The sequence below is a fragment of the Ambystoma mexicanum genome, chromosome 9, assembly GCF_040938575.1.
Source record: "Ambystoma mexicanum isolate Mex_15411 chromosome 9, UKY_AmexF1_1, whole genome shotgun sequence".
NCBI classification, from domain to species: Eukaryota; Metazoa; Chordata; class Amphibia; order Caudata; family Ambystomatidae; genus Ambystoma; species Ambystoma mexicanum.
In genome coordinates this window covers 904,822,656-904,840,230 of record NC_090931.1, presented here as the reverse complement: position 1 = coordinate 904,840,230, position 17,575 = coordinate 904,822,656, and the positions used below count along the sequence as shown (strand labels likewise).

The 17,575-nt window shown below is 47.3% G+C and overlaps 1 protein-coding gene across 2 annotated transcripts in view; it reads right to left on the bottom strand.

Annotated features, from left to right (window-relative positions):
• Positions 1-17,575, bottom strand: part of C9H21orf58 (chromosome 9 C21orf58 homolog) — a 352,196-nt gene that overhangs the window by 160,768 nt on the left and 173,853 nt on the right. For both annotated transcript variants that reach the window (XM_069616036.1, XM_069616037.1), the window contains exon 4: positions 12,088-12,249. In XM_069616036.1, the coding sequence (XP_069472137.1) occupies positions 12,088-12,249 (162 nt within the window). The remainder of the gene's footprint in view (positions 1-12,087; positions 12,250-17,575) is intronic.

Sequence of the window (17,575 nt, the reverse complement as noted above, 5' to 3'; positions counted from 1 at the left end):
AATGATGCAATCACGCAAAGGAAACAGTGAACCATTTTGCTACAGGTGTGGATATGAATTCCACCATGAGGGCACATGCCCGGCCATCGGACAACAATGTTTGGTGTGCAGTGGCGACAACCATTTCAAAGTGGTATGCCGCATGTACCACAGCCAAGCAAGAGGCAAATGTAATGGAGTAAGACCACCACAGGGCAGAGAGAGACAAACGCAAAGAAACAACAGAGAAGAAAGGAAACCACAAGAAAGGACATCAGGAGAGTTCAGATCGAGCAAATCAACAACGTCCAGACCCAGAAGAAGACCCAAGAGGTACGTTCAATACCTAGTAGAAACAGACAGCAGATCCAGCGCATCTTCAGAAGAAGATACAAGGAGAAAGGAAAACCCTTGAGAGGGGCCAAAAAAGAGAGACTACCTCTATGCACTGTGAAATCCAACAGCAAAAGAACAGAGCCGAGTTTTACTCCTCTAGATATGATATGATATGATATTTTATTTATATTGTGCCCACGCTCAAGTGTTTCAGGGCGTGACAAGGCAAGGGAGGGGTACAGGGTAGGGCAAAACAATGATCTTACTAGGCCCAGTGACATTGAGAATGCGCAAATGAAGGGGAGAGAGAAGGGGGTGCAAGGGGCAGGGGAGGAGTGGAAAGTGCTAAACCTGTGATAAAACAACAACAGGTAGTGCAGCCAGCAAGTGACAAGGGCAAGAATTAAGCGCAGACAATGGGTGTCTGATAGGTGCAGGTAAGGGGCCTTTAGGGGTGCAGATACATACCCAAGTGCAGGGTTTCCAGGAGGAAGTGCGGGTATGCAGATGGGTGGGCATGGGTATGAGCCTGAATACAGAGGGTAGCCAGGCGCCCAGTGCAAAAGAAAGAGATCAGCAGCGGAGAGAAAGAGATAAGGCAGAAGCAAAGAGAAAGGTTATGAGATGCTTCCGGAACTGAAGATGGTTCTCCTTGAGTTTCCGAGAGGCAGGGAGGGTATTCCAGAGGGAGGCCCCAGCCGAAGAAAGAGATCTGCAAACAACTTGTTGCTTGGAGAAGCAACTGACCCTGAGGGAGTTGGACGTGGAGGAGCATAGAGCTCATGTAGGAAGGTATTTCCGAAGGGAGAGTTGAAGGTATTGTGGACCCAGGCCCCTGAAGGCCTTGTGGACAATGCAGAGGGTCTTGAACTTAATCCTTCCAGCCGCTGAGAGCCAATTAAGAGATTTCAGGGCTGGAGTGATACGATCACTGGGCTTGACACCAAGGACTAGTCTTGCAGTCTTGTTTTGGATGAGTTGCAAAGGGCACAGGCTAGTGGCAGGCAGATTTAGAAAGAGGCTGTTACAGTAGTCCAGCCTAGAGAGAACCAGAGCTCTAGAGACTGTGAGCTTCTGGGGGAAGGAGAAGAAAGGAAGAATACCCCTGAGGAGGTGCATTTGGTAGTTTGACTTTTTAGAGACGTCAGAGATCTGTGGAGAAAAGGAAAGCATGGAGTCGAAGATGACCCAGAGGTTATTAGCCTCACAGGTGGGAGTAGGACGAGGGCCAAGCCAGGCCGGCCAGAGAGTGACAGGAAAGGATGGTGCAGGAGTGCTGATGAGCAAGATCTCTGTCTTACTGGCATTGAGGCAGAGGTCGTTGGCAGCGCACCACTCCTGAATTGCAGGCAGACAGTCAGAGATGTGTGAGGGAGAAGAGGTGGCAGATGGTGGCAGATAAACAACATGGTGGCTGAATTCTTAGTAGACACAGGAACCACAGTAAATGTTATAAGTGAAGAGGTCTACAAAAACTTGCCTTGTGCGTCGCGCCTCTGACCAGCAGAGGTACACATCTACCCGTATGGGTCAAATATCACACTGCCTTGCAAAGGCTACTTCATGACGCAGTGCAGGTACAAAGCACAAACAAAGAAAATACCCATGCATGTCCTTGAAGCTGCAACGGACAGTGGTTGCATTTTAAGCTTCAAAGCCGCAATAGACATGGGCACCATACATGTGCCCCACAGACTCAAGCCCCACAAATATCTGGACCCATCCACAAAAATAGAACAACTCTTCCCATCACTGTTCAAGGGTTTGGCCAAACTCAAGGACTGGCAGATGGACCTACACATTGACCCACTAGTACTGCCGGTAGCTCAACACTACAGTGGATTTTCTGTAAACATTCAAAGACAGATGGAGGAGGAACTATACAAGCTGCTAGACACAGACATCATAGAGCCGGCATAAGGCCCCACACCATGGGTATCGCCTATGGTCCAAGGTGACAAAAAAGGACTCCAGAATATGTGTGGACATGCAACGACAAAACAAAGCCATACAGAGGGAACATCATCAACCCCCATCACCGACATGGTACACCTGATAAATGGTTCGACAGTATTTTCAAAATTGGACCTTAACAAAGGATACCACCAACTTGAACTGAGCAAGGAGTCACGATATATAACCACGTTTGTCATTCACCTAGGCTTCTACAGGTACAAACATCTCAGTTTTGGTGTGTCCTCAGCCGCCAAGATCTTTCAGGCTGAAATACATAACGTCATAAAGCATATTCCAAATTGCTTAAATTACAGTGACGATATCCTGATTTTTGGACAGGATCAGGAACAGCATGATAACACCCTCACTTGAGTATGCATGGCCCTGGAAGAAGCTCACCTCACACTAAACAAAGAGAAGAGTGAATTTAGAAAACACACTTTGATTTTTTAGACACTTACTCTCGGCGCAGAGCATGACCCCAGATCCTGAGAAAGTAACTGCTCTCACTGAGGCAGACCCACACACGAACATATCAGACCTACGATCCTTCCTAGGGCTTGCTAGTTATTGCACCTGGTACATTCAGGACTTTGCATCAGTAACTGAACCACTTTGAGCACTAACAAAGCAACAAACAATTTTCGAGTGGACAGGAGAGTGCTAACAGGCATTTGAAATAATTTGTCAAAGGATAGCTGATGCCAAAAACATGGCATACTTTAACACAGCAAGGTGAACAGAGCTGATCTTCGATGCAAGCCCTGCGGGTTTGGGTGCCATCTTAACACAGATTGACCCAAAAGGCAACGCAATGCGTCACATTGTCTCCTATGCCAGCAGAAGCTTATCAAAGACTGAGCAAGCCTACTCACAAATAGAAAAAGAGGGCCTGGCTGTGGTGTGGGCATGTGAGCATTTTCATCTTTTCCTATACGGGAAGCCTTTCACAGTGGCCACAGACCACTAAGCATCACTTTTCATCTATGGAAACCCTCAATCGAAAATGCCCCCAGAATTGCTCGATGGGCATTAAGACGTCAAGGCTACAGTTTTCACATCGTTCATCATCCAAGGAAGGACAACAATCCTGCAGACTACCTCTCACGGTAACCCCCAGTTCACACCCTCCATAGAGGACCAATACATACACTACATTGCGTACGAGGCCACACCGAGAGGCATAAACATAACTCATATTGCACAAGAAAGCAAAAACGACCAGGCCATACAAGTCATCTTCAGATGCCTAGAGTCGGGACAATGGAAACAAGCCAGGCAGGCAGGAGAGATCACAAATCCAGAAACCCAACAAGACATCAATAATCTGGTGGCTGTAAAGGAAGAGCTAGCCCTAACTGAAGAAGGACTCCTTCTGAAAGGGACCAAGATGGTGATCCCTCGAACCCTGCAAAGGAAAACCTAGAATTAGCTCACTAAGGACATTGGGCCATCATGTCCACGAAAAGGATGCTACGGCAGAAGGTATAGTTTCCAAAGTTAGACTCGCAAGTAGAAGAACTGCTCCATGTGAGCAGTCATCAATCCCATCACCTGCCCCGAGCCATTACGCATGACAGACCTTCCAGAGAAGGCCTGGGATGAGATTGCAGTAGACTTCTTTGGACCCCTGTAAGGTGGGAATATATATTTGTGGCAAGAGATGAGTATTCCCGCTTCCCTGATTTACAACTGGTACCCTCTACTTCAGTCTGTCACACCATACCTGTGCTAGACAGGATGTTTGCCTTCTATGGAATACCACAAATAGTGAAATCCAACAATGGACCTCCATTTACAGGTCAAGACTTCAAGATCTTCGCGGAATAAATTAAATGGGTTTCACCCACAAACGAATGACACCCATCTGGCCACAGGTAAACGGTATTCTAGAATGCTTTATGAGCAACATTAAGAGAAATGTACAAGTTGCACGCTTGACAGGAGAACCAGTAGAAAAGGCTTTATACCAACTATTGCGTGATTATCGCAATACAGCCGACAGCACAACTGGGAAAGCACCTTCTGAAGTAATGTTTGGATGAAACATACACACAAGAATCCAACATGTCATGAGCACTGAGGAGAGATACAAAGGAGACGCTGAGATGAGAGAATGTGACACCATGAAAAGGAGAGCGGATGAGAACAAAAGAGCCTTTGAAAAGGATTTGGAAGTAGGAGACATCATGATAGTGCACCAGCCACATACTAGGAAACACAGGACCGCGTTTGACAAAGAACCAATGACAGTAATTCCGGTGAAAGGGAGAGATAACGTGAAAATCTTCACACTTCAGGAAGATGTCTGGAATCATTACACCAAGTTTGTCAGCTGAAGACGTTGAACCACAAGGGTGGGATTTATCCTATGAAGGAGATGGTGAGCAGTCTAGTCAAGAGCAGACCACCTCACCTGTGAGAGAGAGACATGACCATCCATCTGTGCACTTGATGGAGAGGCCTCAGAGAGCCAGTAATCGACCCCAGAAGCTCATAGAAGAAATTAACTGAAATATAAAAGTTTGGTAAGAAAGAGAGGGTGTGACGTCACCTGAAGGCAGTGTCCTTGTCATGTGGAAAGGGAATAAGAAGGGGAGGGGCGGGAAGGGGATGGGCAGTTATGTAGAGTAAGAGGACAAATAAAGACGTATGCAGTAATCCTCCTCCTGTGTTCGCCTTTTCCTTAACTGCATGCCGCAAGAGGGAAGGCCGTGTGGGCTGGTATGTGGTAAGACCTCAAATAGGTCAACGTTACACTGTCAGGCAACCGTTTCCTCACATACAGGAATATAGAGAAGTACAAAGGGAAAATGTAATTCCCACATCAACCCCACCCCACTTAAGGCAGAACACCACAAGTCTCAAAAGGTTGTCTCCCTCGCTTGCAAGGGGGACGCAGCATGGAATTTGGATGATGCAAGCCACCTGGGTAGGGTAAAAGGTTAAGTGCACATGCTTTCTAGGCCTCCCTTGTCCTCTGAATCATAATGGCGAGCCCAACACCGGCTCTCTGGCGTTAGCAGGACCATAGAACAGGCACACGACTAATCAGCGCTCGGGATATGTTTGTCTTCTCTGGCGAATCACATCGTCCATGCGCGATGCAGGCAGGGCCTCACCCAGGCTCTCCCATACACCATTCTACAATTCACCAAACCAAATTAGTCACATGACTCGAGAGGAACCTGCTGCGTTAGTTGGGCATTACTACATGGAGCCAATGCGCCATCACTTCCACCTGACTTCAAATGAGGGGCTATGGTTTTTGAAGCCTTTGCTGCCACAGGGGAAAGGAATGATTAATTCTGACTACTCTTCAGGGTAAAATGCATACCAGCTTGTGGTTGAAGGGGGCAAACATAGTGTACCTGACAACACCATTTAGAGACAGGCCTCATCCAGTCTCTGACCCTGAACAGAAGGAAGCCAATCAGAAATCTTATTGTATGGTCATGATAATCAAGAGTACTATATACACCTGCAGCTGGCTTTAGGGGATGACATATTCCGGACTTCAGATCTTGAGGCAAAAGGTGAGGAGGAGTCCAGATGGATAAGGAATGCTGGAAGTTTGTTGAGCGCTATATCTCATACACTGACCGAAATTAGATGAGGAAGAAGCAGAGGAAGTGCAAGCCTGCTGGAGGCTATAGATAAGACACTGTCAGAGACCAGGATCATAGGAAGAAATATTGTTTCAAGTCTACTGAAGGGTATATTTTAGACACTGGCAGAAGCCAGGACCAAAGGAATAAGGATTGATTTAAGTATACTGAGGACTACAGCTCCGATCTTGGTGCGAGCCAGAAAGACCAATCAGGCAAACCAAAAGCCTGTTAACAGCTGAAAGCTCTGGCCCATAAGGGCGACCCGTGGCTGGTGTAGGAGAATTCCACAGCTTGACAAAAACCCTAAGCAAGGAGGCAGAAATAATTGCTGGTAGGAATGTGTGTAAAGACTGGAAGGGAGTATCTGTACTCCTGCTCTCTATATGGCAGAGTCGAAGCACAGAGTACCCCAGCCAAGATTCTCTAAGTGGTAAAACGTGGCGAGCAATCAAGGCTTAGCTCTCAGGAGGGGATGCAGGCTGGTTCTTAAGCACAGTGTAGTCCCCAAGCACCCACAAAGGAATGTCCACACACTATGTTAGTAAAACACAGTCTTTATATAAATAAGGTGCAAAGTTATATACACAATTACAATAACACCCTTTGTACTCTGGCAATACTATAATGGCAAATATATACAGGTCTGCGTGGTACTACTCTTAACTATCGATTCCTTTGAAATGAATCAACTGCTAACAGTTCATATGGCATACGAATCAGATTATAAGATGAATCAACGATAAACCACAGAAAGAAAGCAAGTTAAATCAAGCAATGGCAGAACAGTCTCCCGTCTACCTAGAGACAGTTCGGTGTGAGGATCCCCCCAACTGGGCAACCTATAAATAAGCGTATTGACAAGCCCAGTACAGATATGCTTAATATAGTCTTGATTCCTTTCTAACAGGTTCTACGACCGCAAAGTACCTGGTTTCGTAGGGTTCTTCAATGAGTCGTCGATGGGCCCTTCTTGAGTGGACCCCCTTTAAGGCAGGAGCAACAGGTCGTCGAGAGTCGGTGAAGAAAAGGGTGAACACTGTCTTTGCGGTAGCAGCTGCAGCAGCTTCGGTTCTTGCAGTGCTCGTGGACGATCGGTCGAAAACGTCCTGCAAGCTGAGGCGTGCGTGCACCTCGACGACGAGTGTTCTTTGCCGCAAAGAGTTGATGAAGAACTTTGGCCCAGCAAAGGCGTCGGGTCGTCAGCGTCTCTGTGGTCTTCGGGTGGCAGGAAACCCTCTGCCGGATTCTCCTTGGTCGTCGGCAGCTTTGACTTTCTCTCCGGCGGGACGAAAGCAGTCAATGGTGATGAGCAAGGGAGTCCTTGAATCAAATGTCTTAGGCAAAGGAGCACTGTGGCTCCGATCGGCGACAGTGGTCATCGACGGTAATGGACTTCATTGTCCGGGCGCTTAATTTCGTGATTCCGCTGCGGTCTCCTTCTCCAGTCGGCAGCCTTTCGAGGGTCTGACGTCCAGGGAGCTTTGGCAAAGAACAGCTGGTGCGCAATGGTCCCTCGTAGCTCGGGGAGAGGTCTCCTAGCCATATCCTCTCTTGGATCAGTTCCTTGAAGGCACAGCAGCTTTCAGATTGGCTAAGGAAAGCAGCAGCAATTCTTCTTCTTCCAGTGGGCTTTCAAGGTTAAGCATCAAATATCAACTTCAGCTTGAAATGCGTATTCGTCACACACTCCATTCACCCAGGTCCCACCCCACAGGCGTACCTACAACATACAGTCATTGGGAAGGCTCCAGCCAGTCTAGCTTGGACTTCCCCACAATACCATATATGGAACTTCCACACAACAATCGGTCAGGGGGAAGGGACAGAGTCATTGCTTCCCAGGACTTTGGGAAAAACAAGGGAACAGGCAATAGAAAGCAAGAGGCCACAGGGGCCATCTTGTCCCCTATCAGGAATCAACTGATTCCAATGACAGGGCCTGGGTATCCCAAAATGGAGGATACTCCAAGCACCTGTCAAATTCAGCATGGAGCTGCCACCAGCCCATGCCCTGCTCTGTGGGTCACACACAGGTGCCCAAAAACATACACTAGGAGTACAGGGTCGTACTCCCACCCATGGGTGCCATAAGGGTATCCGAGTGTCTGTTCACCAAACCAGAAAGAGGAAGAGCTGCACTGACTCCTGCACGGAAAACAAGACAGAACACACATGATAAAGCAATAAAGGACAAGGATACGGAGGGCCTGTCCCTCCGATGCATTTCCAGCATCACAGTCGCCCCCTCCGGCTCCAGACTTAGGTTAGGGTGTCTAATCTCCCATGAGATTGACACCCTCATCCAGAAGGTCAACATACCTTCTGGAAAGGCCATCTGCGTTATCATGACTCTTCCCTGGTCTATGCTCAATGGTGAAGTCTAGACCTTGCAGGCTAATGGACCACTTGAGCAGTTTCCGGTTTTCACCCTTCATCTGCATAAGCCACTTTAAGGGCTCATGGTCTGTTTGGATCTTGAAGGTAAGGCCTAAAACGCCTAAGGCTCCAAACTATACAGAAACATTCATTTTCAACAGTAGCCCACCTAAGCTCTCTACCCTTGTGTTGTCTACTGATGAATATGATAGGATGTTCCCTCCCTTTGTCATCTAACTGGGACATGACAGCTTCAATTCCAGTGTCGCAGGCATCCATTTGGACGATAAAGGGCTTACTGTAATCAGGCGCACACAACACAGGTGCCCTACACAGACATTCTTTCAAGCCAACAAAGGCCCTCTGACAGTCTTCTGTCCAATTAACCTTCCTTGGTTGTTTAAGCGAAGTCAGAGCTGTCAGAGGGGCAGCTATGGTTCCATTATAGACACTAATGTCAAGTATCTTTTTGAGGATTAAAATACTCCCTAGGTGTACTTCAGATATGCTTTGACTAAGACACCATGTTTAGAGACACTTACTTATTTGATGAAGGTCTCCATTTGTGTACCTTGTGTGGTTTTTGTTTACTAAAAAGGTTAAATGTATCTAAAGATTGTATAAAGGGTATATATTTGTACATGTACACTTTGGGCCTCATCACACGGTAGGCGGAGGACCAAGGTACTATTAGCACCTTGGTCCATGCCGGTAAAATACCGGCACCGCCTTTGTGGAAAGGGGAATTACAACCCTATTCCAAGGTTGGCGGGGCGGTAATTCCCCCTTCCCCCATTGCCCTTCCCCATTCCCATTTTTGCCCCATAGGGCTCTATGGGAATGGGGAAGGCGCTAATTACGGTGCCGCAAATTGCGGTACCGTAATTAGCACCCTGGTCCCTTTGCGGGTTGGTTTTTAACACCTGCTAAACAGCAGGCGTTAAAGTACCTACCCGCAAAGGGACCTCGTAGTTAGGCGGTAAGGGTTAACGGTCACCGGTACCATTACCGGTGACCGTTAACCCTTACCGCCTTCCGTGTAATGAGGCCCTTTGAGTCTATATTGTATCTAAGAGAGAGAGACAGTTCAATTGCGTACTTTGCACTTTATCAGCTATATGGTGAGTAGCACATAGCACTCTTGTGGAAGCACTAGTCACTTTGTTAGTTTGTTATTGTGTTACTTTGTTAATCTTTTGATATATTCATTTTTCTTTATAGGCTTTTTAACTTTGTATATTTTATATTAAATTCTATTTTAATAGTACCAGTAATGAAATCAGGTTGTATTTTCCATGAACTTCTATGAGTCACTGTCTAGAACTGCCTTTTCAGTGTGATGATTTCCAAGTATCCAGTGAATGGAGTGTGCAAACCTATTTCAGGTGCAGGAGCTGTTGTTATGTTTACGCACAAAATATGTCAGGTTTGCTCCCTTGTAACCTACTGATATACCTGATTTCCCTCCAGTTTTCTTTAGCATGGTTCCATAGTCCACCATGAAGTTACGGTAATACCCAGCGAGGCCCAAAAGGGCTCTCACATGGGTTTGAGTAGTGGGAGTCTCCCAGTCATGTACATCCTGTACCTTACTGGGGAGAGGTTGGATTTGACCCCCTCCTACCTCATGACCAAGATAAGTGACTTTCCCCTGAGCTATCTGGCACTTGGTGGCCTTGATACTGAGGTTAGCCCTTTTCAAGGCGTCTCTGTGGTCTTCGGTGGCGGGAAATCCACCAGCGGATTCTCCTCGGTCGTCGGCGGGCTTGACTTTCTCCACCAGGACGAAAAGCAGTCGATGGTGATGAGCAAGGGAGTCCTTGAATGAAATGTCTTAGGCAAACAAGCACTGCGGCTCCGGTTGGCGACGGCGGTCTGTGACGATAATGGACTTCAATGTCCGGGCGCTTCGCTTTGTGATTCCGCGGCGGTCCCTTTCTCCGGTTGGCAGTCTTTCGAGGGTCTGAGTGAGCTTTGGCAAAGATCAGCTGGTGCACGATGATCCCTCGTATCTTGGGCAGAGGTCTCCTAGCCAGGTCCTCTCTTGGATCAGTTCCTTGAAGGCACAGCAGCTTTCAGATTGGTGAAGGACAGCAGCAGCAATTCTTCTTCCAGTGGGCTTCAAGGTTAAGCATCAAGTATCAATTTCAGCTTCTGAAAAATTTCCATCAGTGAGAGGTCCCCAGATATACTGTTTGGTCTCTCATTCACTCTGCTGGATCACACTCAGGCAACCAATCATTCAGAAGGGCATTCAGGCAGGCAGTTAGCCAATCAGGCTCACATTGCATTCAGGCCATTCTCCTCCCTCCAGACATTCACAACAAGGAATGTGTATTGGGACAAGTACCCAGCCATTCAGCACTCCACACTGCATTTATTCTAGTTTCGGGCAAGGCTGTCTCAATCTTTGTGCCACACACCAGATACTAGACACCCATAACATGAAATGCGTATTCATCACACACTCCATTCACCCAGGTCCCACCCCACGGGCGTACCCACAAAATACAGTCATTGGGAAGTTTGCAGCCTGTCTGGCCTGGACTTCCCCACAATACCATATATGTAACTTCCACTCAACAGCCAGTCAGGGGGAAGGGACGGAGTCAGGGCTTCCCAGGACTTTGGGAAAAACAAGTTAACAAGCAATAGAAAGCAAGAGGCCACAGGGGCCATCTTGTCGCCTATCAGGAATCAACTGATTCCAATGGTATGGCCTGGGTATCCCAAAATGGAGGATACTCACAGCACCTGTCAAATTCAGCATGGTGCTGCCACAAGCCCATACCCTGCTTTGTGGGCCACACACAGGTGCCCAAAAACATACACTAGGAGTACAGTGACGTACTCTCACCCATGGGTGCCATAAGGGTATCTTATCCGAAGGGTCTGTTCACCAAACCAAAAAGAGGAAGAGCTGCACCACCAGGAGTCCCACTTGAACTCCTGCGTGAAAAACAAGACACAACACACATGATAAAGCAATAAAGGACAAGGATACGGAGGCCCTGTCCCTCCGATGCATTTCCAGCATCACAATGTGTCAAAGTAATGCCCTAAGCAAGGAGGGGGGAAATTCTTACTGGTAATAGTGAGCCTAAGCTATGGCCAAATAGCCTACGAAAGGTGACCTGCATGCAGTGGGTGAGCCAATATAGGACAACGGTATTAACCTAAGCAGTGTGGAGGGAGCACTACTTGCTAATAGGAGTTGCTGAAAAAGTGAGTTGGGTGCTATATCCCTGGGACTGAGAATTCAAGAAGCAAAACGATTCCATTTTCTGTGTTTATTTTGGTCGACCTAACTTTGGTAGATTGACTTTCTTTCTTTTAATGCAGTGTCACCCCCATACTCCCCTTCCTACACCATGCCCCCATCTCCAACTCCTTGAACCCTCCTCTCACCCACTCACACAGCATTTATATAATAGATCAACCAAAATTACCACACAAAAAATTGTTTCTACGAAGACATCATATATCCCTTCTTTTACATGATTTGCTTGTTCCCTAAAATATTAACATAACTGATGAAAATGTGAATTTGCATCTTTTTTCACTCACCCTCTATTTTTAGTAAACCCTTTGCCTTTCTTTACATCTGTATTACTTGTTCCCTGAAAATGAACAAGCATGTTGTAAGCGCACTGATTCAAATGCATAATGATGCAGATGTACCAATGTGAAGACGTCTCACAGTTCTCTTGATCTGTCATCATCGCAGCTACTACAAACACGCAAAGCATCACTTCACACTGGAACTATCACCATATCGCAGTGCTTCCCAGACACACTTGGTTTCTGACCCTCAGAGCGATGAACTCACCTGCTGCTGTATGATCCTGGGAGGCTCAGCTGGCGGTGGTGGCTGTGGTGGATGATACACTTGGATTGGGGGAGCCTGCTGAATAGGATCCAGATGATAGTTCTTCCGGCGCGATCCCCCCCAAGTGCGGGGCCTGGCGAGCTCTTCCAGCATGTGCTGTTCCTACAGGAGGAAAAAGTTATGTTATTGGATTTTACATAGTGCAAGCTTTGTCATTCCTTTTGCCTCTGGCCACTTCTGGGCCTGTAAAAGACTAGTGGGTTGGAGTTGGTTGGGTGAGAATTTAGCAGAATAAGAGGGATGAGAGCAAGGTAGCTGATGCTGCAATGTTGTCGCATATAGATTAAAAGAGAAGGAGGTCCAGGTGTGTATAAACTTAAAATGTTTTTGGTGGCATGGTACCTGGTGAGACCTAATTGGGCATATCCTGTGGTGGGTGTGTTCTATATCAAGTGTCTATATCAAGTGTACGTCCGTGTGGTGACTGCTAGGCGCTCTCCCTCGCGTATGGCTTCCAAGGAGTTACATGCTGCAATGTTAACAACGGAGCTGATCAGCATCAGCAGTTTAAGCAGCGATTCACGTGCCTACTTAATAGCACATGTGCAGTGGATTTGCACTTTTGCCACGCGTTACCCTGTTTGTTTGCCTTTGGCTCCTGTCAGCAAATCACAGCTACATGCCTCTGCAGCTTCCTTGTTCCTTTTGGTTCCGATGTCTCCTTCTCAGATCTCTGCTGAAGCCCGGGGTCTCTGCTCGACCTCCATTTTCCCCACCATGCAGTAGGCCTATCGCCCCCCAGGTTTGCCGCTGCGATTTCCCACATTCAGCTGCTCTATTGGCGTCTCTCCCCATTTGCTCTGGGTTGTGGTTCTGCACATGGCGTTCCCTCTTTCTCTGGTATAGTTCTCTGCTCTAAAAGTTGCTGGTTCAGCAACACACTGTTATCCACCGTGCCGGATGGGGTTTACTTCCACGTTGGCGGCTTCGTCACGGAAGAGTGCGGGGTAAGTTTCCACTCTGTGCAGGTCTAGTTGTTGCGTCCTGACGGCCGCCCGGAAGTATATATTCTTTTACTTCCGGAGGACCGTTGCGTTGCAACCCCCTTAGATTAGCGCGTCGCTCTCCTTTGGGTCAGACGCTGTTTTCCTCTTTCGGCTTATCCTTTAGCTGCCTCCTGCTTTCCTCTTCGTACGCCCTTCTGGCGTCTTTCCTTCTCTTATTCCCTTTGCCTCGCTGCCTTCTCTTTCTGCTTTGCCTCCCGCTTTGCCGGCGCCCTCTCCGGTGGCTTCTTATCTTTCCACGCCTTCTCTGTGGTTAGCCCTGTCACTGTCTCAGAGGTCGTCTGCTCCTGGAGCCTTCTCCCACCTACCAGTTACTCCTGCCATCTCTTGACCTCGTTCCATTGCTGGATCTCCTTCGAGCAGAACAACACTACGGTCAAAAAAGTTTTTTTTCTGCCGTTCAGCTTTTTCCCTTTTTATTCCTGGCTCCCCGCGGGAACAAGGCCACAGGACTGCTGTAATAGCTAGCGGTCACTGCGGCTTCCTCTCGCGGCAGGCCCCTCCACATAAAAAGGAGAAGGATTACCTCATTTGAAGGAACTTTGACCCAGAAGATTTGGATATCCTATCATCAGGTGAGGAGAGTGGGGAGGAAGGAGGGCGAGAACGTCCTAGTCAGGACAGTTTGCAACGCCTAGACAAGATGTCGGCAGAAGAACAGATCCAAGAGCTGTGGAAAGCCATTAAAGGCTTATCGCAAGAACTACAGACTGTTAAAGCTGAAAATGCCATCCTTAAGAAAATGGCTACCTCACGGGAAGCCCCCCCGGCGGAATTGCCAGCTATGTCTCTCTCTTCTGTGAAATTCGATGGATCTCCCAAAAAGGTGAAGGAATTCTTGGAAGCTTGCATTGTGTACTTCACTTTTAGACCCCGTTCATTTGCAACTGACCAAGCTAAGGTTGGTTGCTTGATTTCGAATATGACAGGCAATGCACTGTCATGGGCAACCCCTCTTGTTACCAGTGCTAACCCTATCTTGCATGACTTCACGGGGTTTCAGACACTGTTGAAACAGACTTTTGAGCGACCAGAATGAACGTTTACAGCCCGCGAAGGTTAGATGTACGACAAGAGGCTGCTGACGTCCTTACTTATATATCCCATTTCAAGACACTGGCCGCCGGTGCTGGCTGGCCAGAACAAGCTCAGTATGCCATATTCAGAAGAGGCTTAAAGGAGGAGATCAAAGACAAGCTCGCTAGGTCTACTAGACCTCCCACATTTTCCGATTTACTCTCATCTGTGTTACAAATAGAATACCGATTACAAGAACGGCGCTCGGAATGCCGCAGACACCGTACAACGGCTCAGGTTCCGGACTCCAGGACAGCTGCCATGTCTTTGCCCTCTTCTCCCCACTCTCACGAAGAACCAATGCAGATCGGAGCCACCAGAGGCCCGTTGCCATCAGCAGAAAGAAGACGAAGAAAGGAAAAGGGACTCTGTGCATACTGTGGTTCGGAGCAGCACCTCCTTAAAGACTGTCCGGAAGTTCCAACTAAGCGGCAGGGAAACGAGTATCCTCGGCACCAGTAGGAACTAGGTTCAGAGGAACACTTTGTGATTCACATAGTCCCTATGTTTCGCTCTCTGTCTCGACTCCCAACACTCAAGAAGACTCCAGGCTTATAATAATCCCTGTCCTCCTCAATCTAACCGCAAAGGCTGTGGAATCCTTAGCTCTCCTGGATTGCGGAGCAGTGGGTAATTTTGTGGACACACTGTGGGCAGAGAAGGTGGGACTCCACCGATTAGTCCACAATCATAACCGGAAGGTGGAAGGTGTGGATGGTTCCCCCCTTTCGTCGGGACCCATAACACACACTACAGAAGAGCTCATGATCACCATTTTTCAACACTCGGAGTCCATCAAGTTTGACATAATACGAGCTGCCCATTTTCCCATTATCCTCGGTATTACTTGGCTTCGGAAGCATAATCCCCAGATAAATTGGACTATCAATCAGCTAAGTCTTAGCTCCTCGTACTGTCAACTTCATTGCTTCCCGTTACAGCTAAAGACGAGACTCATACCATGGCAACCATCCCAAGCAATCTTGTGGGCATACATGCTCTACCTCAGTTTTGTACACCCACCAAGAAGTCTTCACGGAAAGAAGGCCTGCTACTTTGCCTGCCCATAGGCCGGAAGATTGCAAGATCGACCTGGAGCCTAATGCCTTGGTTCCCTTCGGTCGAATGTTTTCTCTTACTCAAGCGGAAAGACAGGTCCTCAAAGACTATTTGGAAAAGAACATGCAAAAACGGTCTCATCCAACCTTCAAGGTCCCCTGCAGGGGCTTCATTATTCTTCAGAAAAAAAAAAATATTCCACAGAACTCCGTCCCTGCATCGACTATAGGGGTCTTAATAAAGTAATCATCCGGGACCTTTACCCTATGCCGTTGATAACCGAAATCATAGGAGCAGTGCAAGGAGCCAACATTTTCACTAAACTTGATCTTCGTAATGCTTATCACTTATTTCGCATTGCTAAAGGCGATGAATGGAAAACGGCTTTCCGCACCCCATTCGGATTATAGGAGTACCGGGTCATGCCGTTTGGGCTCGTTAATGCACCGGCTGTGTTTCAGCGGTTTATGGACCGAGTGTTTTCAGATCTACTTTCAGTTACAGTCATCGTCTATCTAGATGACATCTTGATATTTTCATCCGATGTAGCTGATCATACCCGGCACGTCCTACAAGTAGTGGAACGTCTCCAACAATATCAGCTCCTTGTCAAACCAGAAAAATGTAAGTTTGCAGTATCCTCGGTACCCTATTTAGGATATATTCTCTCAAAGAATGGTATCTCTACGGATTCTGGCAAGGTTTCAGCTATCATTGAGTGGTCTTCACCCACCAATATCAAAGAAGTCCAAAGATTTCTCGGTTTGTCGAACTTCTACAGGAGATTCATTCAAAACTTTTCTGAGATTGTTCTTCCCATCACCAGACTACTAAAAAAGAGTGTGGGGCCTTTCAGATGGTCGCCAGAAGCAGAACACAGCTTTGTTTGGTTAAAACAGATGTTCTGTTCAGCTCCCATTCTTCGACACCCTAACCAAGAACGGCAGTTTATAGTCGTGACTGATGCTTCTGCTTCTGCCATAGGAGCGGTTCTGCTTCAAACTCACGACGGTGTGGAACATCCTGTAGCATACCTCTCAAAAACGCTGTCAGCTAGTCAACTGAATTATTCAGTACTAGAGAAGGAGTTACTTGCTATTAAACAGGCTTGTGAAGAATGGCGACATCTACTCTTGGGAGCTCATCACCAGTTTCTCATTCGCACAGATCATAAGAATTTACGAGTTCTACAAAACATGCACTGTGTTAACTCACGACAAGCCCGATGGGCATACTTCTTTGCCCAATACAACTTTCTTATCACCTACTTACCCGGCACGAATAACAAAGTAGCGGATGCCTTATCTAGAAAAGAGAATGTCAGCGAAGGAGAACCCCTTCTTAGGGAACCCATGTTCCAAAGAAACATGATACTTGGGGTTGATTACGGCAACTTTTTTCCAGGAGATCAACACCGCTCAAGCTGTCGAAAGGCCTCAGTTATTACAACAGGACAGTAATACTTACACCTACAGAGGTGGCTTGCTTTTTTATGGTACTCAGCTGTACATTCCTTCCGGTATGTGGCGAATCAGTTGGTGTCACGATCTACCCACTGCAGGACATAGAGGAGTGCAGAACACTACAGATCTAGTTGTTAGATCATTCTTTTGGCCAGGACTCAGAAAGGATGTTATGGAGTATCTTAAAGCATGCCCGGTGTGTGCCACTGCCAAATACCCCTCTGGTAAACCGTTAGGACTGCTTACCCAATGTGAAATACCTACCCGTCCTTGGGGCTTGATTTCGACTGATTTCATTGTCGACTTGCCAGTTTCCAGCGGTTGTACCTGCATTATGGTGACGATTGACTCTTTCACCAAATTGGCCCATTTTTCCCCGTTACCCGGATTACCTACGGCGACTGAGATGGCAGAAACCTTTGCTAAGGACATATTCCGGTTACACGGCCTTCCAGACAAGATGATCTCTGACAGAGGAAGTCAATACATCTCTAAATTCTGGAAAGCCCTCTGTTCTCGAGTTGGTATTGAAAGAGCACTATCCTCAGGGTTTCATCCCGAGTCTAACGGTCAGACAGAATGACTGAATGCCACTTTAGAACAGTATTTACGGTGCTACAGCAACAAATACCAAGATAGCTGGGTTTCGTTACTTCCAACTGCGGAGTTCACGTATAACAATTCAAAACATTCTGCCATGGGTCACACTCCGTTTTTCTGTAAATACGGTATGCATCCAAGGTCTTTTCTTCCCACTCTTCCTGTTTCCACTAATTCTCCCACTGCTCACCATTCAGCCAGACAATGTCTAGATGTTACGCTGAT